Genomic DNA, 25035 nt, shown 5'->3' with positions numbered 1-25035 from the left:
GTCAAGTTAGTCATAAAAACACTTGTTTAGTTCTGGAACATAACGTGGGCAACGTGGAAAGAAAACTAATGAGGCTTGCTTGGCGTGTGGCTGCTTCTTCCAGCGTCCTGTCTCCGAGGGACGCTTTGTATTCGTCTGTGTAATCGTGAGCTTCAGGAGCGCGATCAAACTCGTTAGCGTGAGCTCGGAAATAGGCCGCGAGGCTTGTAGGGTACGCGCCCAGGGAGGGCACAGCACCCCGCGACCAACCCATCGCTGCATCGGAAAGGCACTTCAGGAGGAATTTGCTAAAAGCATTTGCTGTTTTATTTTATTTTTTTTTAAGTGCCCACTTACCGTATAACTCCCTATTCTCTCTGCTTATGGCTGCGAGGAGGGGTGGCGGGGCTGGCATTGTCATTTAAAAGACAATATTCGTTTAGATTCTTATTTGAAGGGGGGGAAAAAAGAAGTATATTTTCTAATTGCATCATCTAAGAATTGACGGATTGTCGGAGCAAAGTGTGACGGTCATACACCAAAAATAGGAAGCTGTAGGATGAAATGTATTCCGTTACTTACTACTGTCAGGATACCCAGAGAGCCACAAACAAGCCGAACGCCCACACCCTTGCTGAATATCCAAAAAGCGGCGCTGAACATTTTGCATGAAATTCAATCCCCCGTAGTGCAGGCTGTTCATGATTAAACACGATGGTTTCACTGCGTCGCAACTCACTGCTGTCGCAGGAAACCTAGACAGATACAGTCCAAATCGGGCGAGGAAATTAAACTCCAAGAAAGACGTCATGTTCTGTGGACTGAAGCAGCCCCAAACCTCTCGTCCGTGAGCCACGGGATGTGGTTTCCACCGGTCCCCTGGCTGCACGTGGTGAGATGGAGGTGATCTGCGCGAGCGGAAGCTGCAAACCAAGCCTTGGTTTAAGTTCAGGGAGAAACAGGCTGGTGGGGGGCTCTGGAGTCCGAGGTTCAGACTCACCGGAGGTGAGCTCTCGGAGAAGGGTGAGGGGTTGGTGATGGTGAGCAAAGGAGGGACAGAAAGAGACAAGGCGGATTAGCTCAGCAGTACAACGTGGCTTTGCACTGTTTAAACCCACCCGCAGAAGTGCTCAGTGACGCCGCCTTCTCCAAGGAAGACGCATGTTGCATTTGAAGAGGTGTCCTGGTTTCGGCTGGGATAGAGTTAATTTTCTCCCTAGTAGCAGGCACAGTGCTGTGCTTTGGATTTAGTAGAAGAATGCTGATAACACGCTGATGGTTTAGTTGTTGCTCAGCACTGCTTATGCCAGGCAAGGACTTTTCAGCTTCCCATGCTCTGCCAGGGCACAAGAAGCTGGGAGGGGGCACAGCCAGGAGAGTTGATCCCAACTGCCCCAAGGGCCATTCCATACCATCCGGCGTCATGGGCAGTATAGAAACTGGGGGGGTTGGCCGGGGAGCAGCGATCGCTGCTGGGAACTGGCTGGGCATCGGTCGGCGGGTGGTGAGCAATTGCATTGTGCATCGCTTGCTTTGGATATTATTATTGTTATTATCATTATTATATTGTTATTATTATTATTTTACTTTATTTTATTTCAGTTATTAAACTGTTCTTATCTCAGCCCAGGAGTGTTTCTCACTCTCACTCCTCCGATTCTCTCCCCCATCCCATCGGGGCAGGGGCAGTGAGCGAGCGGCTGCGTGGTGCTGAGCTGCTGCCTGGGGCTGAGCCACGACAAGAGGGTATCGAGCAGCGATGCGTGAGCGGGGAGATGCCCTGCGCCAAATCGTCCCTCCGGAGAGTTTGCATCGGGCTGGGGGATCCTTCCCCTAACCCCGCCGTCGGCGTCTCCCCCGGCCGCAGCCCCGCGGACGCCCTCGCTCAGGCCACGGGGGTGCGGAGCTGCTCCGCGTCGCGGGGCTCCACGTCGAAAAGGTTGACCAAGCGGGCGCCGGGGGCCGGCAGCAGGCTGTGTTCGTTCCCCAGCGCCCCAGAGTCAACCGAGTCGGTCTCGGCCTGCAAGGTGAGGACGTTCTTGAGGGACGTGGCGGCGCGGGGTCCGCTGTTGGAGTTCCTCATGGAGAGGGAGATGGCGCTGGGCCGGGGCTCCCCCGAGCGCCGGCAGCAGGGCAGGTATTTGCCCATGGCCCTCTTGAAGTCCCTCATGAAGAGCGGGTAGATGATGGGGTTCATGGTGCTGTTGCAGTACCCGAGCCAGGTGAGCACGTCGAAGAAGCCGGCCGGGACGCAGCCGCAGACTGCCTGGCGGGGGGACACGGCAAGGGTTAGCAGCGTCTCCCACCTCGGCCCCGCTCCTGAGCCGTTTCCCAGGCATGCCAACATTTTCCTTTCGAAGGAACCCTCCAAAACCCTTCCGAAGGGTTTTTCCTTGCCGTTGCTCCCTGGGAAAATGGCATCTTTGCTCCCAGAGGCTTTCCAGCAAGACCTGCAGGTGCCTAAGATTGAACCCAGCTGGATTCAAAGTGAAAAGCTTTTGAAAACCCGACATAAAAATTCCCGATACGTGCTTACCTGCGTCACGTTGGTGACGAAGAAGGGGAGCCAAGCCACGAAGAACATGCCCAGGAGGATGCCCAGCGTCAGGCTGGCCTTCAGCGCCTTCTTGCTGTGCTTGCTGGCGAACCGCCTGCTCTCGCTGCCGGCCGCCGGCTGGCTCGGGGCGCGGGGAGCCTGCAGCGGGAGACGGGGCAGTGAGCGAGCGCGTCTCCCCGGGCCGGAGCCGCCGGCACGGCGCCAGCCTCCCGCCCAAGGAAAGTGGCGTTTGGTGCTGCAAATCCTGCACAAAAACCCCGCCGTTATTTCCCTTCCTGTAAGGGGCAGGAGGGTGGCACACACCGCGGTCCCTGAACCATAGATCAGGAAGGGGAAGCAATAGAAACCCTCAATATTGAGAGTATTTTTTTTTTTTTTTTACTGTAAAAGAGGGGGTTTATCGTTAGGACACTTCTTTTATAGAAAAATCCAACTCAGTCGATGGTGAGGATAAACCATGCCCTGAAGAGGCAGCTCTAGCTGCTGATTAGAGCAGCAAATTAATTATATTTTTAAAAGCAGGACGTCAAACATTTCGGCCTACAAACACCATAACTAACTCAGCCCTCTATCCACTCTTGCAATCTAAAATGAAGTTATTATCTCAGCCCTCTGCCTTAACGGAGTGAGGCCCCATTGCCGCTCAGCTTCCTGCCCAAAAAGAGAACAAAAAATCTGGTTAAAAAGATGAAACTGGAGGGTTCCCTGGCCGGCACCTCGGGATGCTCGCCTCCGCTGAAACCCGGGGGTGGGGTGTTGGTTTTCCACGGCAGAGCAAAGCACCTGAGCATCTCCCAGTCCCCTGAGTTTGGTCGAGTCCAAAAACCTGGCACCAGGGGGTAAAAATACACATTTTTGTGATACTGTCTGTTTATTCTTTGATGCTCATTTTTCTTTGGAAAGTCTGGTACCTCGTATCACGTGCGGGAGAGCTGGCCGGGCCAGAGAGTCCTGGCTCCTTTCTTAAAAGAAAGAGAACAGCAAACTAAATCAAGGTATTTAAAGGCAATTAAGTTTGTCTTTTCCCTGTAGGATATGAGGTCAATAAAGCCTATTACGGGGAATTAAAGCTGTTAGATTTAGTGGCAATTTCCTTCTCCCGGAGAAATACAAACAAGCGCGGCCACGTTTTGGTTATAAAAACACCCCCCCGCGGGTTTACCCAGCAGTGGAGTACGGAGGTGCGTTGCCGTTCCCGTTATCGGCCAGGTAACAAAAATAGAAGCCGGCTCTTCAAAATAAGGCGCTCTCCAGAATTTGGTATTTGCTGTTATTTAAACTCCTTCTCCCCCATACATCTCACGCCCACCATGGCCAAGATTTACGAGTGGCGAGTCAGATAAGATTAAAACCCTCCGGGATGACGCTAGCCAAGAGGGGGGCGAAACTGCATTTATTTTGCGCCGCTGAGCATTTTCGCTTGTATCTTAATTTATTTCTCTGCTTCTGCTCAAGCCGTTTCTGTGCTCCTGAGCAGCTGACAAGCACACCGGCGCTGGGACAAGGCAGGGGACGCCTCCGAGGCCACCGCGGAGCAGCCGTCCTCCCATCGCGGAGGCGGATGTCGCCCAAAATCTCCCTCCCTGCGGTCCGGTTGCCAAAGCCCTTTCCCGGCTCCGGCCCCGGGGCCGTCCCGAAGGCGGAAACACCCCAGGCACCCAAAGCACGGGGGGGTCCGCGGGGATGCGACGTCCCTGCGGCCACCTTACCTGTGGCGTGGTCTCGTCGGTGGTGGCGGTGGCCACGTTGGAGGCGAGGGAAGCCACCTGCACCGCCTGCTTGCGGGCTGCCAGGAGGATGCGGCAGTAGGTGAAGGAGATGGCGGCGGACGGGAGGAAGAAAGTCAGGCAGGAGGCCACCAAGGCGTAGGGCAAGCTGACCAGCAGCCGGCACTGGTCCTCGTCCCCCCGGGAGGTGACGTTTGGGGAGCGGACCTCGAACTCCAGCTCGTGCCAACCCATTTTGATGGGCAGGAAGGAGGCCAGCGCAGCCAAGGTCCAGGTGGCCAGGATGAGCCAGAGGGCTCTGCAGGAGGTCATCCGCAGCTTGTATTTGAGGGGGGAGATGATGAGCAGGTAGCGGTCCAAGCTGATGACGCAGAGGTTGAGGATGGAAGCGCTGCAGCACATGACGTCGAAGGAGTACCAGAGGGAGCAGAAGTCGCCCCGCAGCACCCAGCGGCCGTAGAGCTGGTTGAGCATGGCCGGGGGCATCACCACCAGCCCCACCATCAGGTCGGACATGAAGAGGGACACCAAGAAGTAGTTGGAGGTGTTGCGGAGGGAGCGCTGGGTGACGATGAGGAGGATGAGGAGGAAGTTCCCCGCCGTGGTCAGCAGGATGATGAAGCAGAGGAAAGCGGCCACCCAGCTGCTCCCCACCAGCAGCGAGCGCTCCCCCAGCACGCTGGCGTTGGGGGCCCCCAAATCGCCCTCCATGAGGAGCCGGGCGGCAGGGCTGGCTCCGGAGCTGCGGGGACCTTCTCCGGCCGTGACCTGTGCTAGGTGATCATCGCCGGAGCCCGCTCCGGGGGAAGCAGCACCAGCTCTCTCCCTCTGCTGTGTCCGTCCTTTCTCCTCTCCTCCTCTCCCTCTCTTCCCCCGCTCTCCCGTCACTGGCGATCGGGACAGAGCGGCATTCCCAGGAGCCGATCAGCAGTAGCAAGGTTCCCCTCCCCGTTACTCACAGCCAGGCATTGCCTTGTCCCTGCAAATCCCCCCACGCTGGGATGTCCCTGGACGCTGCTTCTGGATGCTTGGGATGCTCCGGACACCGGGGAGGCTTGGATGCTCTGGATGTCGGGATGCTGGAGATGCCAGGGATGCTCTGGATGGCAGGATGCTCTGGATGTGCTGGACCAGGGAATAATCTGGATCCCAGGATGCTCTGGATGCTTTAGATGCTGGGGATGCTCTGGAGCCAGGATACTCTGGATGCTGGGGATGCTCTGGATCCCAGGATGTTTCAGATGCTGGGGATGCTCCAGATCCCAGGATGTTTCAGGCGCTGGAGATGCTCCGGATCCCAGGATGTTTCAGGCGCTGGAGATGCTCCGGATCCCAGGATGTTTCAGATGCCAGGGATGCTCTGGATCCCAGGATGTTTCAGGTGCTGGAGATGCTCCGGATCCCAGGATGTTTCAGGCGCTGGAGATGCTCCGGATCCCAGGATGTTTCAGATGCCAGGGATGCTCCGGATCCCAGGATGTTTCAGGCGCTGGGGATGCTCTGGACCGCCGAGGCTCAGCTCCCACCCTCCAGCCGGGCCTGGCTCCCTGCAGAGCCCCGTCCCCCGGGGCAGCGGGGCCCCGCTGAGCAGCTCAGTGCCTGAGCTCTGCTGCTGCTGCAGCCAGAGACAGCAAGGAGAGGCAGAGCAGCCCTGAGGCGAGCGCGGGGACGCTCGCAGCCAAGCGCGGAGCTGGGAGGAGGAGGATGCAACACGCAGGAGCGTGGGAAGGTGTCTCTCCCCTGGCAGAGGTGCGCCCAGCATGCAGGGGTGCGTGCATGTGCGTGCAGGTGCCGGGCAGACTTTTACCTGCTGCTCTGTGATGCACAGAAAAGGATGCAGAAATGCCGCTTCGGAGGAGGTGGGGCTGGGGCGGGGGGGAGAGGAGGAGATGAAATGAAATGCTAATGAAAACAGGGAGCTGGTCGAAACTCCACAAAGTGGCAGCCAGAGAGTTCCCTTTTCCGCCTTTAAAGAGACAGCCAGCACCGCGCTCTGCCTCCCCTCCGCCAGAGACCCCGCTGGCAGCACTAAGCGCGAGGCTCCGTCCTCCGCGCCAGTCGCTAAAAAGCAAAATTTTGCAAAGCCAAATAAAAAGCAACGAAACCTGCACGCAACAGCATGCAGTTGCCTGCTCCGAAAGCAGCCAGAGGCACGGAAAGGACTCGCTGGCCGATTTTCCAGCAATCTGCAGCCAGGGATGGAGGCTGCGAGCAGAAGCCAAGGGGAAAAGGCTGCACCTGCGCCGGGACGGCCAGCGGTCTCGCCCCTCCGCTCCGCTGTTATTTGGGCTGGCTTCGGTGCAGCCCAGGTCCCTGCCTTTGCAGGGGCAACCCCGGATGGGACCATGGCAACTTGCCCGTTGGCAAGTGGGAGGCAACGTGGCAGAGGACGCAGCGGGTCCTGCTGGCTTCTCCGTCCCTTCTAGCTCAGAAGACGCTTCGGAATCTTTAAGCGCTGTTAGGTATCCCATGCTACCACCTCCACTCTCCAGGGCAATTACCTCGTGGTGCTTGGCAGGGACTGCTCTGGGTTTTTTTAATTACCCAGCTGCCAAAAGTGTTTTTTTTTCTTCCAACAAATGGCTGCAATTTCTGTTGGGGAGAGACCGGAGCCGAGGGCACTGGCCCCAGCGCAAACCAGAGCCGTGCGTGCGTCTCCATTGTGCCCCTGGCACCTACCGCTGTGGTCGCAGGGCCAGACATTGCCCTTTCCTCCCTGCGCCGCCGCCAAAGCTTTCGTTAACACGCTTCCCCTGGGAAGATGCCGCTGCAGATGTGCGGGCGAGCACCAGCTGTGCACGCCCCACGCCCCACCGGCCCCGTCCCACTGCACCCCCAGCGCCGGCTGTGCTGCCCAGCAGCCCACCCCCGCACAGAAATGATGTCTCTTTACCAAGATCTGCTTTTCTAATCCCTTTTTCAGCAACTTTGCCCTGCTTTTCCCAGTGGCTGAACGGGCAATTCAGGCCTGGAGACCAGCTGTGAGCAAGGGACAGGGGAGACGCAAAGCGGGGCTCACCTCTGTGCGTGGACACAGCCCATTGCCCCCCCCGGGATCTCCCTGCCACTGGAAAACCGTTCGCTGGGACGCAGCCGCCGTCACCCGTACAGGACAAGCTCTCCGGGGAGCTCGTGCATGGCGTCCGCCCTCCCTCTGCTTCCCCAGGACCCTCTCCTCGGATGCTCCCAGCCAAACCTCCCCGGCCACCTCTGCGTCACTGTCCTGGCAGGCATCCCAGGGCAGAGCGCACACACGCGAGGCTCTGATCGCAGCAGGAGGTTTCTTTAGAAAAGCACTTGTACCAGGAAACCCCCACTTCCTCGTCCCATCTGCGCTGGGAACAAGTAAGAAAACGCACCCCAAGCCCACGCTGCAGCAGCCTCCCCGGCTACGATAAATCAATGCAGCGGCACAGATTTATCCCAGCTGGGTCCGGGCTAGTGCTCGGCGAGGAAGTCATGCCACGGTGCAAAGCCACGCTTCCTTCTCGGCCCTGCTGCACCCCAACCTGAGGAGCATCTCGCTTTATCTCGAGCTTTTGCTTCCGAGGAGACTGGATCAGGAAGGAGCACGTCCTCTGCAACTAGGGACGTGGGAGGTTTTGTACGCTTGGTTTGGACGCGTTTGCTGGGGAAATGAATCTGAATTGATGGAAGCAAAATGTATTTAAAAAAAAACCTGCCTGAAAATGAGGTCCAAATCCTACCGTTGCCCCTGCAAAAGCTTCTCTGCTCCGGCAGCTCTGCTGGCCTGTTTGCGCTCTCTCCCCTGCGCTGCGTTTCTGGACACATCTGCAGGGGATCATGGTTTCCACCAGCTCTGCTCTCCAGTACCACTAGCAGGGAAAGCAAAACCAGGTTGTCAACAGCCAGCCAAGTGTCAACAGGGCAAAAAAAGAGGGCTGGTGAGATGGAGCGAGTGAAACTGGAAGGCTGAAAGACCTCGGTGAGGACACCCAGGCAGGCCAGGGCTTAACGCAGCGGCCTCCAATAGTGCAATCTGCCATCCTTTAACTGGGACGGCTCCTTAGGGCGGATTTGGGGCAGAGCCGGGCTAGCTACCTTTCAAAGATTTGTGTTTTCATCTGCAAAACAGCCCTCCGCTGCCTGCCTCCGCTGAAGCTCAGGTTGTGTCAAAAGGAGGTGGAGACATCCCGCTCCGAACAGCCCGAACTGCAGCTCCTGGAGTTTATAGGAGCAGTCTCCCTGCAAAATCCAGCTCCCGCTTTCGCTGTACAGCAACGGAAGGGCCATGTGAGGGTGATCAGTGACAGCATGGGTTTCTCCACCTTTTCCTGCCCCTCTGATAAAGTTCCTTTCCTTGGGAAGACACTTCACAGCCTAAAAACATCATCTTAACGCAGAGCACACCTCCGCCCCTGCCAGGGTCCTTCCTTTTCAGCCCGTCCCCTTCGCTGTGGCAATTGCTGCCTTAACGCAAACCCTCGCCCGCCTCACCACCTGGCGAGCTGCTCTCCAAACTTGTGCAGAGCCCCCCGAGCCTGCGACTCAAAAGAGAGGGGCAATAAGAGCCGGCCGCTTGCACGGCACAGCCTCCTGCCCCTCCGGGAGCAGACGGGACCTTCCCCGGGGTTAGGCTGGGACAAGGGAGCGTCCTCTGGTCGTTTCTGAGGGCACAACCACGCTGAGTGGCCAGGCATCGGCGGGACCGGAGCTTTGCAAGGGCACGCTCTGCCCTGCCCAGGGAACGCTTGATCTAAACACCCTTGGAAAGAGCCCACTGGTTTTCAGCCGAGGCGCTTGCGTCCCCTTCCTCACCCACAAAGGGACGTCCGTGTCCACGTCCAAGTTCGCCTTCCTCCACTCCAGATGCGCTCCTGGAGGCCGTGAACATCTGGATGCCACGAAACACGCTGGATCAAGAGTGTCACCTAGTGGCAACAGAGCTGATAAAGATCGTCTGGTCCCGCAGAGACCCCACGCACTTCCCACACAAGTGGGACCAACAGCCCTTAAACCTCCAGGCCACAGCGACAAGGGCCCTCGAGTGCAGCCGTGCCTGGGCGACAGCTGATGCGCAGGCTCCCCAAGCCCGCCTGCAGCCCATATGCGGGGTATTTGGGGTCGGTTTGCCTTTTAGCGGCTCTGCCTCCTCCTCCCAAATTGAACGCAGCAGAAAGCTAAAGGGAACCGTCGCTCTCCCATGCCCTGCACCCTCCTGCGCTGCTGTCCCGTCTGGTGTCCTGCTATAAACGGCCTCTCCCCCGTCAGCACTGAGGAGCCTACTGCCAAAAACCAGACAGGCATCAGAGTACTGAGAAATGGAAGTCAGAACTAATTTATTTAAGAAAAAAAAAAAACAAAACCAAAAAACAAACCAAACCTTGTAAAAAGGAGGGGGAGGCATCGATTACAAGCTCTGGAAGCTCTTGTCAGGACAGCGCCAAAGAAATCAGCTTTATACAACAGAGAGAAAGGGGTAGCAGGAGGGGGCCAGGGCCGTGCCCCCACCCCGCGCCTCCCCAGCCCTGCACGAGCAGTCCCCTGCACAGGTACATCAGCATCCCGGCACTCGTCCCCCTTCTCCCTCCACCACCAGTAAAGTGCAGCAGGGAGAGGGGGGAGAGGGGCTGGCTCCCACCCAGACCACCTCAGCGCGAGCCTGCTCTTGACCTTCCCCTGCGGGCTACGAAAACGCGAAGCCCCCGGCGCCCGTGGCTCGATCCAGCTCCCTCGCCCCCAGGGAGCTACGTGGTGGCCCTGAGGACCAGCAAGGTGAGGGCTCTCACCACCACGGTTCCCAGCAACCTCAGGTACGCAGCCCCAGACGCGCAGCCTGGGGCAAAACGCGCCCCAAGAGCTACCTGATACGAGGGGGTCGGGGCTGAGTTACGATCCAGCGGGTGCCAGGAGGAACAGCGCGTCCACGCTGAGCCCACGGGTCCTTCGGCAGGCAGGGCAGATAGGAGGAAGAAGGGACGCCACTGGTGCCGCACAGCCCAGGAGAGACGTGCATCTCTTGTGGGACTGCGGAGAGGCCGCATCCCTTCTTCCTCCACCCCAGGCACAAGCCGTTTACAAGAGGAAAACCCAGAAGGACTCAGCGAGGGCTCCGCAGCAGGTTCAGGAGCCTGCAGACAGCCCCCAGGGAGCCCAGCTCAGCTCTTGCTCTCAGCCGAAACCCCCTCGTCCGGGTTCCCGCTCCTCTCAATATATTATTACTATTATGTGCAAGTAGTTTTGCATCAGAAAACCCCGAGCCCTCCTCTCTCGCCCTGCAGCTCCAGCCCCACGTCCGCCCCTCAGCCCTGCTTGTGCCTCAGAAAGTTCCTCCAGCCCCGGGGTGTCGTGGAGAGCAAAGCGTGAGGGTAGCTACTAGACAGGAAAGACTCCACCACCCCCCCTCCCCTCCCCAAACCCCGGCCTGCTCCCTCGCACACACCCCCTGCCCGCGCCGCCGGCTACAAGGACAGTCCGCAAGGGCCGGGTCACTCGTCGCCCTCCTCCTCGTGATGGTGATGGCTGGAGGCTGGAGGTTCTTCCACCTCCTGCTGGTGGTGGGCATAGTGATGGGGGCTGGCACCTTCAGCCGGCATGTTCTCCTCCGCGTTCAGGTAGACGTTGAAGAGGGCTCCCTCGTGGCTCGGCTCCTTCCCGCAAGCCTGGCAGCTGCAGTGAAGTATCTTCTCCACCAGCTTGTCAACTCTGGGGATCTCGTCGTTGCCTGGACAGTCCAGCGTCACCTGGGTAGGACGAGGACACAGTGAGTGAGCACGCAGGCTCAATGCCCGGATGGCCAACCTAGAATCGTAGAACCATCGAATGCTTTGGGTTGGAAGGGACCTTTCGAGCCCACCCAGCCCAGCCCCTGCAGTGCCAGGGACAGCTTTACCCAGCCCAGGGTGCTCAGAGCCCCGTCCAGCCTGGCCTGGGATGTTCCCGGGGATGGGGCCTCCACCGCCTCTCTGGGCAACCTGTGCCAGAGCTTCACCACCCTCACTGTAAAAACCTTCTTCCTTATATCCAGTCTAAATCTATTCTTCTTCAGTTTAAAGCCATTACTCCCTGTCCTGTCCCAACAGGCCTTGCTAAAAGCTTGCCCCCCCCTTCCTGCAGCCCCTCTCAGCACTGCCAGGCCGCACTCAGGCCTCCCCGCAGCCCCCTCCTCTCCAGGCTGAGCACCCCCAGCCCCCCCAGCCTGGCCCCGCAGCAGAGGGGCTCCGGCCCTCGGGGCATTCCTGTGGGCTCTCTGGGCCCGCCCCAGCAGCTCCGTGTCCTGTGCTGAGGGCTCCAGAGCTGGGCACAGGGCTGCAGGGGGGTCTCAAACCTGCTGCGGGCGGTCTGACCTGCCCCATGCCCCGCAGAGTTGGGGTATTTTAAGCCAGAAGCGACGGCTCGCTGCCCATGCAGACAAACCTCCACAGTCGGTCTGCAAGGCAAGAGTCCTCTGGGAATGTCTCGCAAGGTCACGAGCTGCAGAGACCCAGGGAAAATGCGACTCAAGCAGCGTCCTGCTCCCAGGCACTACTGGCACAGAAATATCGGTGGTAACTGCAAAGGCCACCCACCAGACACGTTGCTGAGCATCTCAGATAGTTTGGACTAAATCATCTGCCCAAATGTCTGAGTCAAAAGCAAAGCAGAGAGCTGAAGCCAGCTCCCCGGGTGCCTAGGCTTGCCTGGGAGGCAAGGTTTATGGCTCTGCCAGGATCAATGGCGGCATGAAACTTGTGAGGTCTGAGGGTGACTGGCAGATGGGCTGTGGGAAGCACTTCTGGACACAGAAGAAGGCAAAAACTCCCAAGTGGGAGGAGGTGACAAAAGGGAGGGGTGAAGAAAACAGGCACGCGGGATGAGCACAGGGATGAATAATGCAGGGACTGACGGGGGATGCTTCTGCAAACAGAGTGATAAATGCATCATTCATCACAGCAGTCACGTTGCTTCCAGCACCCCCTTCCACCCAGGCATCTCAAGAGAGAGTAGAGTCACCTGAGACACCCTGAAAGGACACTATGAGTGGGAAAACCTCAGGGAAGGAGAACGCCCTGCCCTAATGGTGGCAGAGCAGAGCTGAGAGCCCCTGAGCGAGGGCCTGCAGAAAGAACCGCGGAGCAGGCAGGGATACTCACGATTTCCCACATGGACTGGGCTGGCATGCAGGAGTCGCAGTGAACCAGGGACTCTGTGGACTGAGGGAAGGTGTTGGGGACGCTGTAGCTGAAACACTGTCCCAGGCAGGCCCTGCAAGGACAACAGGAGGGATGAGGGCTCAGGGGAGGTGCCTGCTCTTCCCAACAAAGGCAGAAGGAGATTTGACCTTCCACTGAGACAGACAGAAGGCAGCCAGGCAGAGGCAGGACGTTGTGCCTGGCTTCTTGCGCAAGTGATGGTCCCCAAAGCCACCCTGGTGCCATCTGCACGTGGAAATCAGCTGCATCCAGCTCTGCGCTGAGGGCACATCCGTACCTGTTCTGGATGGACTTGGACTCGCAGCCGCTGTGCCCCACGATCTGGGTGATGTTCTTTGCCTCGCACCAAGCGCTCTTGTCCGGGAAGAGGGCGAGCTTGTTTATGGGGGGCGGTGCAGCCAGGAGCAGCGCTGGGAAGAGGGCACCAACCACAAACCATAACATCATGGCCAGCTCTGCCAAAATCCTACAACTGGAGACAGAGAGCGAAGCGTTAGCAGGAAAGAAAACAGGCAAGCCGGCCCATTTCTCCAACCCCATGGCAGTTCTCGGCTGCGACAAGCACAGGTATGTCCTCCCGGTGCATTGGTACGTCTCCCTCCACGGCCAGGGAGGCTCCCCAAAACACCGCACGGGGAGCGGGGCACGCTGCGCTGCCTCTTCCCTGCTCAAAACCAGCTCTGGGGCAGGCAGACACCTGCATTACTTCTCCCGAGCTCTGTGCCAGGAGCAACAGCAGGCTTTTCATCATTTCCCACCCAAAGCTGGGCTGGGAGAAGTTTGCAAAACAAAAGCGTCACCGCCACAGGCCGAGCCAGGTTGGAGAAGTCACGGACCGCGCAACTGTTTTTATTTGAGGAAGGAGCAGACTTCCCCACTTCCTTTTCTCCTACTTTAAAAGCCAAAGCTGGTCTTGCTGCAAGCTTTCCCAGGGAAAAGGGACCGCTTTCCCGGGCGAGAAACCCACTCCTCTCCTAGAAATGCGCAGCAGGTGTCGCTGCAAGGCAGCAGCAAGCAGGGAGACGTGGAAACCTCAATCCAGAGGCAAGAAACCCGCAGAAATGACCAATACGGCATTTATTTTTATAGAGCCGCTCAAATTCAGCACACGGTTACTCTGAGGACGGGAACTCAGTCTGCAGACAAGGGGGGGGTCCTTTTAATACCAAGCATAAACCTCGCTCGCAAAGGTGGTCGGCCCAGAAGGTTACTTACCCCCCCGAGAAATCCCACGCAGGGTTTCCTTGCAAGCCAGCTGTACGTTCGAGCCAAGGTGCCTGCATTAACACTCCCAATCGCTTGGGAAAGGCAGATGGAAAAGCATCATAGAAACAGGGAAATTTTTTCCTTTGTGGGGTTTGGAAGGAGTCACAGCGCAAGGCAGACATTTATACTTTCTAAAATATTTGTTAGAACCATGTTATTTGTTATTTCCTTCTATTTATTTATCCAGATGAAGATCCAAAGCCCACACTGGAAAGACTCCTGTTGATTCCCATGGCTCCCGGGCCCGGCCCTCTAACGCTTGCCGGGGAAGGAGAGGAAAAATGCCTTGTTTATCAGAGGCCGGTGTCAGAGGCAGCTCTGCGCTGGGGACTCCCAGCTGGGCGTTCCCCCGGTCGCTCAGGCTATCTGCACAGTCTTCACCAACACATCCTCGGCTGGAGGCCCACCGCGTTTATCTAAATGATTGAGATTGCCTACTAAACACCTCTCACAGCTCCAGCTCAGGTATTTTAAAGTCATTACGGGGCAGACGCTTTTGCCCTGTTAGCCCTCCACTGAGCCCAGCCTCCTGGATCTGAATCGAGAGACGAGAGATGCTTCCCCATCCTCCATCCCAAGGCAGCCAGAAAAGGGCATCCTCATTCGCTAGCCCCGGGATCTCTGGAGGAATAAGGTGGGGTCTCTGCTAAATTTTCTTATTTCCTGGAGATACAGGAACCATAATGGTATAACGCAGCAATACCTTTACAGCCCTGGCTTCCTAATCCTCGCTCATGTGAACCCTACGGGTCCCCGGTGAGAATACCTGCACGAAGCAGGGTTTGCAGCTCTTGGTTTGAGGTAAGCAGAGGATTTTAGCCCCTGAACTTGCACTGCCATTAAGGAGAGCGGTGTGGTTAAATCCATTTGTCCTGAAGACAACTCTTAGGGCTTACTTCTGCTCCCTGAAATATTTTTTCCATTTCCGCGGGGGAATTCTGCAATTTCTGCTAAGAACACCATAGCTAAGCTGCACACACACACACACGCTTGGTTTGCTTGGTTTTCTGAAACGAGCATCACTCATTCCTCAAATGCCAGCAGCTCCGTGCTGAGGAATCCCACTCCCAAAGGCAAGTCCGAGATCAGAGCTGGGATGTGACCCAAACAGCAATCAGAGCCCCCCGGGGAACAGCCGAAATTCCTCTGGAGTCAGCACACAAGTTCACTTCCACATGCCCGATTAGAGGGCAATTTCCTTCTTTCCAAAGAAAGGTGGCGGCTGGGTTTTTTTTTCCAGGTTTCTGTGCATCTCTACCCGGCAGCAAAGAGGCAAACATTTCTGTCTGCGCTGACAGCCCTGCTTCCCTGGGACCTTTGGTTTTTTTTTTCTGGAGGGAGGTGTTCAATAAAGAGGTGTTTCTGCAGCGCTGCTCAGAGCAGACCCATTGCCAGAGGCATGAAGGATCATCTCCCAGCATCTGGGTTCCTGTCTCGCTCCGATACCGAGAAGAAGATGAGTGAAGTTGTGCTCTGCTAAAGCACAGGACCTGGCCTGGATTCAGGAAAGCACTTAACCATATGCTTAAGCCCTCTGCTTTCCTCAGCAGGGATATCTTTGTAACCAGGGCCCCTAGCAGCACGGCCGCTGCTCCGGTTTGCAGAGGGGCAGCTGGTGAGCAGGGGAACCGGGTACCTCTACCAAGCTGGAGCAATTGCAGCTTTACCCCATTCTTCAGGGTACCCGGGTGCTGAGCACTGCTATCCCCCGCCAATTTTAAGCCTTGAACAGGCCACATCCACACGGTGTTTTCCTTCTCCCAAGAACGCCCTGGAACCCGCGGGGCCACATTTCTAGTAAGTAACATGGTTTATGCCAGTGCCTAGGAAAACATCTGACGCAGCTGAGTTTGGGAGGGAGCTGGGGCTGGAAACAGACTGCTCGCAACCGCGGCATGCTCGCTGGCATAGTTCAAACCAGTCATGCGAACAGAGCTGCCACTAAAACCATTCATCTGACAGCAGCCACAGGGTCGGAGACAAAAGCACCGTGTTCCTTCTCCCCCCGGCTGGGAAGGGGAGGGAAAAAGGAAGACAAGGCACCCGAGCAGGTTTGCAAACTCCCGATTAAATAAAGGCATTGAGCACATTCCTCCGTGACAAGCTAAATTACACGTTGCAGCCCCTAAAGGAACAAGTGTGCGCTCCCCAGCGCTGACCCCGGCCCTGGCTGGCCGGCGGGGGCAAGCGCTTCCCCGCACACAGGGGCTTCTTTCTCTTCTCCGCACCGGGACGCATTTTTTTTCCTGCTAGTCAAAGCTTTTCAAGCAGAAAGTTCAGCTCAGTTCCGGCAGACCCATCAGCCCGTGAGGGTCTCCCCCCTCTCCCTCTGCAGGGAGCCGCACGGCGGCTTCCTCCGCCATCCCTTCAGCACGCATTTGAGAAATCAAATGACTCAGCCCTTGAGCCTGGCACATCCCGGACTCCGGAGACAAACAACTTCTCAGCACACGCACAGCTGCAGCCTTGTGCTGAGCGGCCCCGGAGCCCTTTTCCAGCCTGTCCCCATGGCCGAGGAGCTGAGGGGCAAAATGTCCAAGGCTGATGGGTCTCAGCTGCACCAGCTCAGCAGCCCTTCGAGGCGCGGAGAGCCTGGCAGGAGTCCTGCCGACGGCTGAGCCTCCCATGAGCCCGGTTTTGAGATCCGGTGGTAGCACGCTCGGCTGTTTTTTGTCACCTAGAAGAGCTCCTTCCTCCCATCCCGGCAGTCCCGGGGACTCTCAGCAAGCAGGACAGTCCCCGCCAACGCCTGGAAGCAGCTGGGAAAATCTACATCGTTAGATCGGCTGGAGGACAATCACGGGAATTACCTCGGAGGCCACGTTCCCACCATCCAGCCCACAGCTGTTCCCGGCCATTTGGAAACCAAACACTTCTGGAGGAAAATAAAAAAGATCTAATCAGTTTTACCCTCTTTTTCCAGCGGGAAGTTTACACCATAATACAAGACAAGCCTGCAGGTGGACATGGGGAACATTTCATGAGTAGTTTAATATATTTATAGGTATTTTTCTTATCCAGGATCTTGCAATTCTGCCAAACATATAAAAACGCAGACACAGGTATATTGTGCTCATGGCCACACAGGCAGCATCCCAGGTTCTTAGAGACAAGAAACCCCTAAGCTTTACAAACATTGCTTAGCCAAGGCTCAAAGCCTACAAATCCAGCACAGAAATAGTGTCAGCTCCGCGCTGTGGCTAAGGAAAATGAGGTACAAAGCCGGGAAATGGCCTCACCTCAGTGCCTAACTCAGTGATTCAAGTCCTTGTGTGAGATGCATGAGATCTCAGCGAGATGGACAAGGCGAAGGTCTCAGCTCCTGCTCTGGATCAGAGGTGGGACCTCCACCTTCCTCTCCTGCCTCCCTGGACACAGGGCTGTCCTGCCCGACAGAGCCGGCTTCCCACCCAGCCTAGCTCCCGAGCTACACCACGTCAAGCTGCCAAGAGCAACCCCAAGTTGGTGTTAGACATGAATCACAGCCATACCGGCTCCTGCCAGTGTGTTCAATTAGTTATTTCTGCCGTTTTGCTGAGAAAAGCCGCTGCACGGCGCTGCCAGGAGTAAAGGAGGCCCCAAAGACGCGCTGCTGAGTGCACTGCTCCGTGCCTCAGTTTCCCCGCTTGTAAGACCAGAGACGGGGGAGCGCAGTACGCCGAGTGAGCTGATGGGTGCAGAGAGAGTGAGAAAGCACGGAGAGGTCTTTGGAACGCCAGACTTCGAGGGAAGAGGCTGCCCGGGGCAGGAGGGGAGGGATGGCTGCCAACAGCCCTTGCCCCACACGATGCGGCGCACGTTCCTCGACGGAAAGGTGCTCCAGGGAAATGCCGCAGCGCGGGGCAGGCGGGAGTCAGGCCGGGACATCGCTGTGCGGTGGGGAAGTCGTGCAAGGACACCGAGCCGCAGGGCAAGGGAGGGGTCGCTTGCCTGGAGAAGAGAAAGCTCTCCAAGGACTCCGGTGGGATCGCTCCTGGGCGTGGAGGTGGCCAGGAGCGATCTCTCTTGCAGGTAGCTGTAAACGCTAAAAGGCAACGCATTATTTAGGCACCTAAAAGGAAGCAAAGCCACAGTAAGTGTCTGATTTGGCGGCAACTGGAAAGAAATGCGTACCTGTCCCAGAAAGATCCAGGGCGTGGGTCTCCTTAGGCACAGGGTTTTGTCTATACGGTAACTTCTGAATACTACAGGGAATTGCCTCTTAGGAATCTCAACTCAAATAATATTTGCTTACATGGAACAAAAAAATATTATAAGCCAGCACTGTTAGCAGGAAAAGTTTAAATCTAAACTGCCAAAACCTGAAAAGTCTGTGTACCAAAAAAAAAAAATAACAACAAACCAACTGATTTTATTCAATACTTGTCCTTATTCAACACTTCCCCCTTTTTTGAAATTTGCATTTAGCCGAAACTTTACATTTTTTTCAATTTGGTTGCAAAAAATACAAAGTACAACATTCTTTTGGGGACTCCACTGTTGTGCCTGCAATAGCCCAAATTAATCTGATCAATGTCACAATAATATCGCCAGGGGAGAGGGAAGAGGAACTATGCACTGAAAACATGTAGAGGTGATTCTTCAGGACAGCAAGACAGATGAGTGCTTAACTGAACACAGAAGTCTCTTCTGAGCAGAGAACTTCAGTCTTGCTTCAGTGAGCTGCAAAATCTGGGAAGAAATTACAAAAAAAAAAAAAAAGGGAACTACCATAGGAAGACGTTTGATATTTAACATGCGCAAGAATCAATCCTAAAAACTTTCTGATAATGGAGCAAAAGCTGTGTCATTTCTCGCTGTGGATCTGGCTGTCTCTGCTCCTTTCAAAGGCAGATGTTAGAGCTTCCCTTTCCGTAACATATTAATTTCCACTCAAGCATGGTTGGGCGATTCATAGAAATAAAGCAGAAATAGAGAAAAGCAGTGCAGGGTTTTTAAAGCCCTCTCCCCTCCCCGCTTTGGCCAGAATTTCAAAAGACTTTGGTACATTGGGAGTTTAAAACTGGCTTCTCGACCATGCACTGAGCACTCGAGAAACTCATTTTATGCAGCTGGAAAAAAAATCCAAGCTCCTTTACCTACAAAAGTCATTGGAAAGCTACCTATGGACTTAGATAGGCTTAGAATGGAGTCCTAAAGGAGCTCTGCTGGAAAAGGGACACACTAATGGCCTGGGGAGGAGGCAAGAGTAATATAAACAGTTTCTGGTCATTTATTCCAATTGCTCAATTTCTTCAGCATTAAGAACAATCACGGCCAGGAAAATGCATCGACCTGAAGCACAGGAATATATCCTGGCCCCACGCTACCCTCCACTCCCTCTCGTCTTCAAGCACCTGCTCAAGACGTGGGGCTCTGCAGCCCCTAAGAGCAGCAGGGCAAGGATCAGCTCTGTCGGGGACCTGGAAAACGAGCCTGGTACTCGCCTCCCGCAGCCGGGAGTTCTGGGGAGCAGCGGGACCGGGGTGCCTCGGCGAATTGGGGAAAGGGAGAGCGTACAGGCTGCGTCTGAGACCCCGCACAAGGAAGGAGCCTGCCACATGCTTTGGCTAGAACAGTCCCCAGCGGCAGGTCGTATCCGAGCGCGCTGCAGAGACTATGAGAAATGGGCGCTTTCAAACACAGCTGTTAGCAGCATTTCAGCCAGAGGCCTTGCTCGCATGTCTGGACCTGAAGGAGGCTCGGCTCCCTCCTGCGTTTCCCCTGGAGCTGGTGTTTCCCACACAGCCGTCCCACACGCTCGCTGCTGCAGAACAGGCAGGCAGAGCCAGCCGGCACGGGCAGCGCTGTCAGCCCGGCTGGGGCCGAGGGCATCGGCCGGAGCTTTGGCCACGCAGGAAGGACCGCAGGTGCCCAAACGCGGACAGTGGATCCCAAAACCTTTGAAAATCCCACGCTGTAACGGCGACTGCTGCCCTCCAGCTGGGCTGCTCTCTCTAAAGCCGTCCCTGCCCCCTGCAAGCGGCAGTTTCCCACCCAGCGTGGAAAGGGGCTGTCTCTTCCTCCACCACGGCATCGCTAATCGAGAGCCTGACCACCATCACTCGCCGACGGCATCTCCCCAAAGCACCTGGCTCGCTCTGGAGCGCGCGGTCACGCCGTTTCCCCTTGCAACCGAAGCTACAGCCTCTCCCCTCCTTTTTCGGTGAAAACAGTTTTCACGGGGCCGGCGGTAAAACCCGCACCGCCTCTGGGAAGGGTCCCAAGAGTCGTTCACTTTTACCTGTGTTTGATTTGCACGCAGGCACCAGCGATTTCCCCGGGGAGCGCTTCTCCCAGCAGGCCCAGTTCTGCTTTCACTTAGAGTGAGGTAAACTGGGACCGGCTCCTCCGAATGACTCCACTGGTGCAAATGAGATCAGAATCTGGCACCGCTCGTCTTACTCAAAACAAGCATAACTGGAACCAGATAAAACCAGTTCTAGTACATAGTGATTATTATTATTTTTTTAATTTAGCACACATGCCGCGTAAGGCCATCCTGCAGTCAGAGATGGGAGTTGTCTCAAATGCCAACCACGCTGGCTTTCGGCTTGCTCGGTCATTCATTACCAAACTTGCATAAAAAATCAAGCCCTGTCCTACGCAGCGGGGTTGCGCTTGCGGGATCAGGTTCCCAGCTGCTGGAGCAAAAGGTGGAAAGAGGGAAGGAGAAAGGGGCTTGTGGCTGAAGCCATGGATCTTTCAGGGACAGTTCAGGATCCTTCCCGATGCTTCCCTCTCCCTTTACACCCGTTTGGGCCATATCCTGGCCACAAGAGCAGAAACCCAGTCGCCTTGAGTGCTGGTTTGCCCTCTTTTTTAATCTCTGCTTTACGCTGCACCGGCCTCCTTAGTTTTGACGACATAAAACCCAACGTCCGCGTTACCCACGGCACTGACTGCAGTATCTCCAGTACCGAAGCATAAAAACACGTGGCACTGCGGGGCCAGAGGCTTTCGGGGGTAACGTAACAGCTCGCAGCCCAGTTGGTATTTTCAATTGCTACCAGACGTGCTGGGGGCTGACCTCACACTTGACATTTAGACAGTCTCTCCTAAAACTGCAGGATCGGGCCCAGTAACCACAATGAAATCAAACCGTGACCCGAATGCGGTCTTTTCCCCTCTCCGGACAAGTCGCCTGAGCTCTGTATCGGAGAGCAAGGAGGCTTAAGCCACATCTGAGAGAGTGACCAAAGCGAGGGTCCGATCCTGACACCATTTCCAAAGCTCAACCCCAAAGGACTGGAATCTTGGCTGGAACGGGGGGTAGCAGCTCAGCCCAGCTCCACAACCGGTAGAAAGGAGTGTTGGGTTGCTCCGTTCCCGCTATCGGAGCTAATTTACACCCGGGAAAGCCCTGGTCCCCACCGCCCCTTGTCGCTCCCTCCCTAAACAGCGCTGTGCGAGAAACAAAGGTCTGGGAAACGGCAAGCACAGCTCCTGCCAGCGCTAACGGGAGGCGCGGAGGACAGACCACCCCTCATTCCCACTCCAGTCCTCCCCCAAAAGGACGATTTTATCAGCCGCTTTTAAGAGTCTGAGTTTGAGCGGCTGAGAAGTTTCTTCGCCCTAAGCTATGCTGGACCCACTGGCACTTTGGTCCTTGCTTTCTCGCAGCGGATCTCCGAGCCTGGGTGACTACAGAGGGGTTTTTTTTCCAGCAGACTTAAAAAAAAAAAGATCAGGAGCGAGTCCCTGGCTCTGCCTGCCCTGCGGCCGCTGCAGCTACAATACGGGAGCCAGCGGAGGTATTGCGAACACTTGACCGGGAACAGCACAGAGCTCCGGGAAGAATAACTGCCCAGGAGTTTGCTTCTCGGGCAGGTTTCCCACAACCGTACCAGCTTAACATGACCTCGGCGATGCCAACGCACGCCGCGAGCAAAGTTGCTCCAATACGGGCAGGTCTTCAGGGCTACTTTAAAAGCAGTTTGGCTTGGGGCCCAATCCTGCACTTCCTGGGCACCCAAACCTCCCTCCAGCGTGACTGTTTTCCTCGCTCCGGAAAGACGACCGGGTGCTCAGGAAGACTTTGCTCGTTCGCCCTCTTTGCAAGACCGCAAACTCCCCAAGCTGGAATCCAGCGCAGAGAGGTCAAGCCAAGAGCCCGGATTCTTCTCAGGGCTGTTTGCAAACACTTGGGATTTTTATACTGAAGGCAAATACCATTTCCCATCCTGCGGTTTGCAAATTTGAGGCGAGCTGCCTTTTTCGAGATGGGAGACTGCCTCCGAAAAGCAAAAGCGCCCATTGTATACAGCTGATTTTTGGCTGGCTGGACATTGCAAAGAGGAGATGAAGTTCTTTGGCTAAAAATACAGGGGAAGATCTGGGCCTCGCCATATCGCTAGGATCTTTCCCACTCATTTCAGCAGGGTGCAGATTTTTTCCCCAAAAGAACCCCGCATGGCAAAGCTATGGTGCCCCGACTCCCCAAACACTTCACACAGCCTGACTTTTGAATCTGACGGGGTTAATCCTATACGTAAAAGTTAGATTGCGGAGCAGAGCCTAAGTTTCTCGTAAGGGTGCCCTCGTAGGAGAAATGTTAGTAGGCAATACGGGATTGTCCGGATCAACTTTAACACAGCCTGAAAATGAGCTAAAGCATGCTCTGTCCCCGGAACATCTCTCGGAGAAAAAGAGAAATCCCCACTGTGCGTAAAACACAGATATTATTGTATATAACAAATAAGAATTGCCGCAAATACTTAGACAAGCTGAAATACTACGCTATGACTCAAGAAACAGGTAGAGATATATCGGGTATGAGCCTTTGTAATGTTGCAGTAAGCACAAAAAATCTCTGCAGGATACGTGGATGTAAATTCATCCCCGGTGCAAACTTTTCAAGTATCAAAAGTTTACTGCCTTTCCATCGGGAAAATTTCCTTCCTTTATGATACCCGAACGTCCTCTGGCGTTGCGGTTGATCGACAGACTGAACGCTCCCGTTCTTTCCTCCGCACTTTTGTTCGAAACCCGAAAGAGATGGGAAAGCACTCCTCTGTACCACAGATGTGCAAGCGATAGAGCGCGGCTCCCCATAGCCTATTCTTTTATTTTATTTGAGCTAAAGCGGCGGTGGAAATAGTTTAACGATTGCACAGCAGATCCCCCCCCGAAGTCCGCCTCATCTGCAACTGATTTCTGCCCGTGGCAATATTCTCATCCTCCCGGCCATCAATCACCCGGGGGGGAGAGTGGAAGGGAGAGGAAAAGAGGCGGAAAATCTGGTGCTGATCAGCGGCGGAGAAAAAGCGGCAGGTCCGCTCGGTTTCGGGGAGCCGGGGGGGGGAGAGGGGGCACACAAAGCCAAGGGGTACTCACCACCCAGGCGACGGCGGGCACATCCCATGGGGTCCGGGGCCGCGGGCGGCGGCTACAGCCCCGCGGTGCCCGGCGGCTGCCGCATCCTCGGCGCCGCGGCCCCCGGAGGAGCGGGGCGGGCGGGAGCGGCCGCTCCCTCCCCCCGGTGCCGGGCTCCGGGCGGTGCCGCCGGCCCCGCCGCTTGCGATTGCACAATCGGGGCGGGGGGGAAGCGAGAGGAGGGGAAAGGAGGGAGGGAAGGAGGGAAGGAGGGAAGGAGGGAGGGAAGGAGGGACGGGGGAGGGAGGGGAGCGCCGGCTGCAGCGCCTGCCCGCCCCGCCGGGGAGCCGGGGGGCTGCGGTCCTCCTCCTCCTCCTCCTTCTCCTTCTCCTCCTCTTCCTCCTTCTTCTCCTTCTTCTTCTCCTTCTCCTTCTTCTCTTTCTCCTTCTCCTCCTCCTCCTCCTTCTTCTCCTTCTCCTTCTTCTCCTCTTTCTCCTTCTCCTCCTCCTCCTCCTTCTTCTCCTCCTCCTCCTCCTTCTCCTCCTCCTTCTCCTTCTCCTCCCTCTCCTCCTTCTTCTCTTTCTCCTTCTCCTCCTCTTCTCCTTCTCCTTCTCCTTCTTCTTATTCTTTCTCCTTCTCCTCCTCCTCCTTCTTCTTCTCCTCCTCCTCTTCTTCCTCCTCCTTCTTCTTCTCCTCCTCCTCTTCCTCCTCCTTCTCCTTCTCCTTCTTCTTCTCCTCCCTCTCCTCCTTCTTCTCTTTCTCCTTCTCCTCCTCCTCCTTCTCCTTTTTCTCCTTCTCCTCCTTCTTCTTCTCCTCCTCTGTCTCCTTCTCCTCCTCCTCCTTCTCCTCCTCCTTCTCCTCTTTCTCCTTCTCCTCCTCCTCCTTCTCCTCTTTCTCCTTCTCCTCCTCCTCCTTCTCCTTCTTTTCCTTCTCCTTTTCCTTCTCCTTTTCCTTCTCCTTTTCCTTCTCCTTTTCCTTCTCCTTTTCCTTCTCCTTTTCCTTCTCCTTTTCCTTCTCCTTCTCCTTCTCCTTCTCCTTCTCCTTCTCCTTTTCCTTTTCCTTTCCTTCTCCTTTTCCTTCTCCTCCTTCTCCTCCCAGGGTACGGGGAGCCCCGAGCAGCCCCCACCACCCGGCTCCCCTCCCTCTGCCCACCAAGGGTGGGAGCCCCGTGGCTGCAGATCCACGAACGCCCACGGCCCCGCAGGACTCACAGCCCCTGGGCTGGGCACGGAGCTCCGGCACTGACTGCCCATCCATCCTGGGTGACGAAGGCCCCGCCGAGGGCTAACAACTAACGGGGAGAGCCCGTTGGCCACGCACATCCGTGGAAAGGACGTGTCTGTAAAGGAAGAGCTGTGTCCGAAGGTCATTTCCCAGCATTTGCTCCTGGAGTGACATAAACTGCCGTGGATTTGGCTCACTGAACACAAACAGTTCCTATTTAAACGTAATACTTGATAGAGAGTAGGGTCCTAGCAGGCAGTGAGGGCTTTGGGAAAGTTCTCTCACACCAGAGAGCACGGTTTTCTCTTATTCCTTTCTTTTCCCTTCCTCTTTCTCATCTTCTTCTCCTTTTCTTGCTCTTTCTTTTTCTTTCTCTCTTTCCCATTAAAAAACTAACAGCCAAACACAATCCCAGCGAAACCCCATTCATCGCTATATTTCAGTTACGATAATTGTCGGGAGGCCGGAAGGGCTCTGTTTCTGTAAAGGTGCAATTAATCTAATAGAGGCCTCCACATTAAACACTGGCACGGCACTACCCAAATCAAAAGATACCTGCGAGGCTTGGACGGGCTTTGCTGGCTCCTGTTTGTGTGAAGATTTGCACAGAGATCAGAGAAGCAGGAAGGGGAGATGGTAAAAAAGCAGCAGCTGTGCTGAGAGAAGCGTCGGTCGTGCCCTGGCAGCGGTCCTGGGGAGAAGCGAGGAAAGCCAGCTTTGGGGCTGGGTGTTAGCTGAAGGAGGCTGGAGGCTGCCAGCGAAGGAACGGTTTCCCGCTGCTTGGTTCCTTCTACCTCCGGGACGATAGGATTTTGTAGATAGCAAAAATCTGCTT

The 25035-nt window shown here is 56.0% G+C and overlaps 2 protein-coding genes across 2 annotated transcripts; both read right to left on the bottom strand.

Annotated features, from left to right (window-relative positions):
• Positions 1-1864: 1864 nt before the first annotated feature.
• Positions 1865-4974, bottom strand: HTR6 (5-hydroxytryptamine receptor 6). Its single transcript, XM_075721693.1, has 3 exons — positions 4246-4974; positions 2516-2674; positions 1865-2245 (listed from the first exon to the last, which is right to left on the bottom strand). Exons 1-3 carry the CDS (start codon positions 4972-4974, stop codon positions 1865-1867), a joined length of 1269 nt encoding a protein of 422 aa, XP_075577808.1.
• Positions 4975-10712: 5738 nt separating this feature from the next.
• NBL1 (NBL1, DAN family BMP antagonist) lies at positions 10713-23082 on the bottom strand. Its single transcript, XM_075721623.1, is given in 6 exon segments — positions 10713-10967; positions 12357-12468; positions 12694-12888; positions 16493-16557; positions 22998-23054; positions 23056-23082. Coding segments are annotated over 6 exon segments (711 nt in total).
• Between the last annotated feature and the right edge of the window lie 1953 nt (positions 23083-25035).

This window comes from Pelecanus crispus, chromosome 15 (genome assembly GCF_030463565.1).
Source record: "Pelecanus crispus isolate bPelCri1 chromosome 15, bPelCri1.pri, whole genome shotgun sequence".
In the NCBI taxonomy this organism is placed as follows: Eukaryota; Metazoa; Chordata; class Aves; order Pelecaniformes; family Pelecanidae; genus Pelecanus; species Pelecanus crispus.
This window is presented reverse-complemented; position numbering and strand designations above follow the sequence as displayed.

Coding starts and splice junctions, on each gene's coding strand:
- HTR6 (XM_075721693.1), bottom strand. CDS start 4,974: ATGGAGGGCGATTTGGGGGCCCCCAACGCCAGCGTGCTGGGGGAGCGC. Junction 2,675..4,245: donor CCGACGAGACCACGCCACAG/GTAAGGTGGCCG, acceptor CTCCCGCTGCAG/GCTCCCCGCGCCCCGAGCCA. Junction 2,246..2,515: donor TCGTCACCAACGTGACGCAG/GTAAGCACGTAT, acceptor TCCCCCCGCCAG/GCAGTCTGCGGCTGCGTCCC.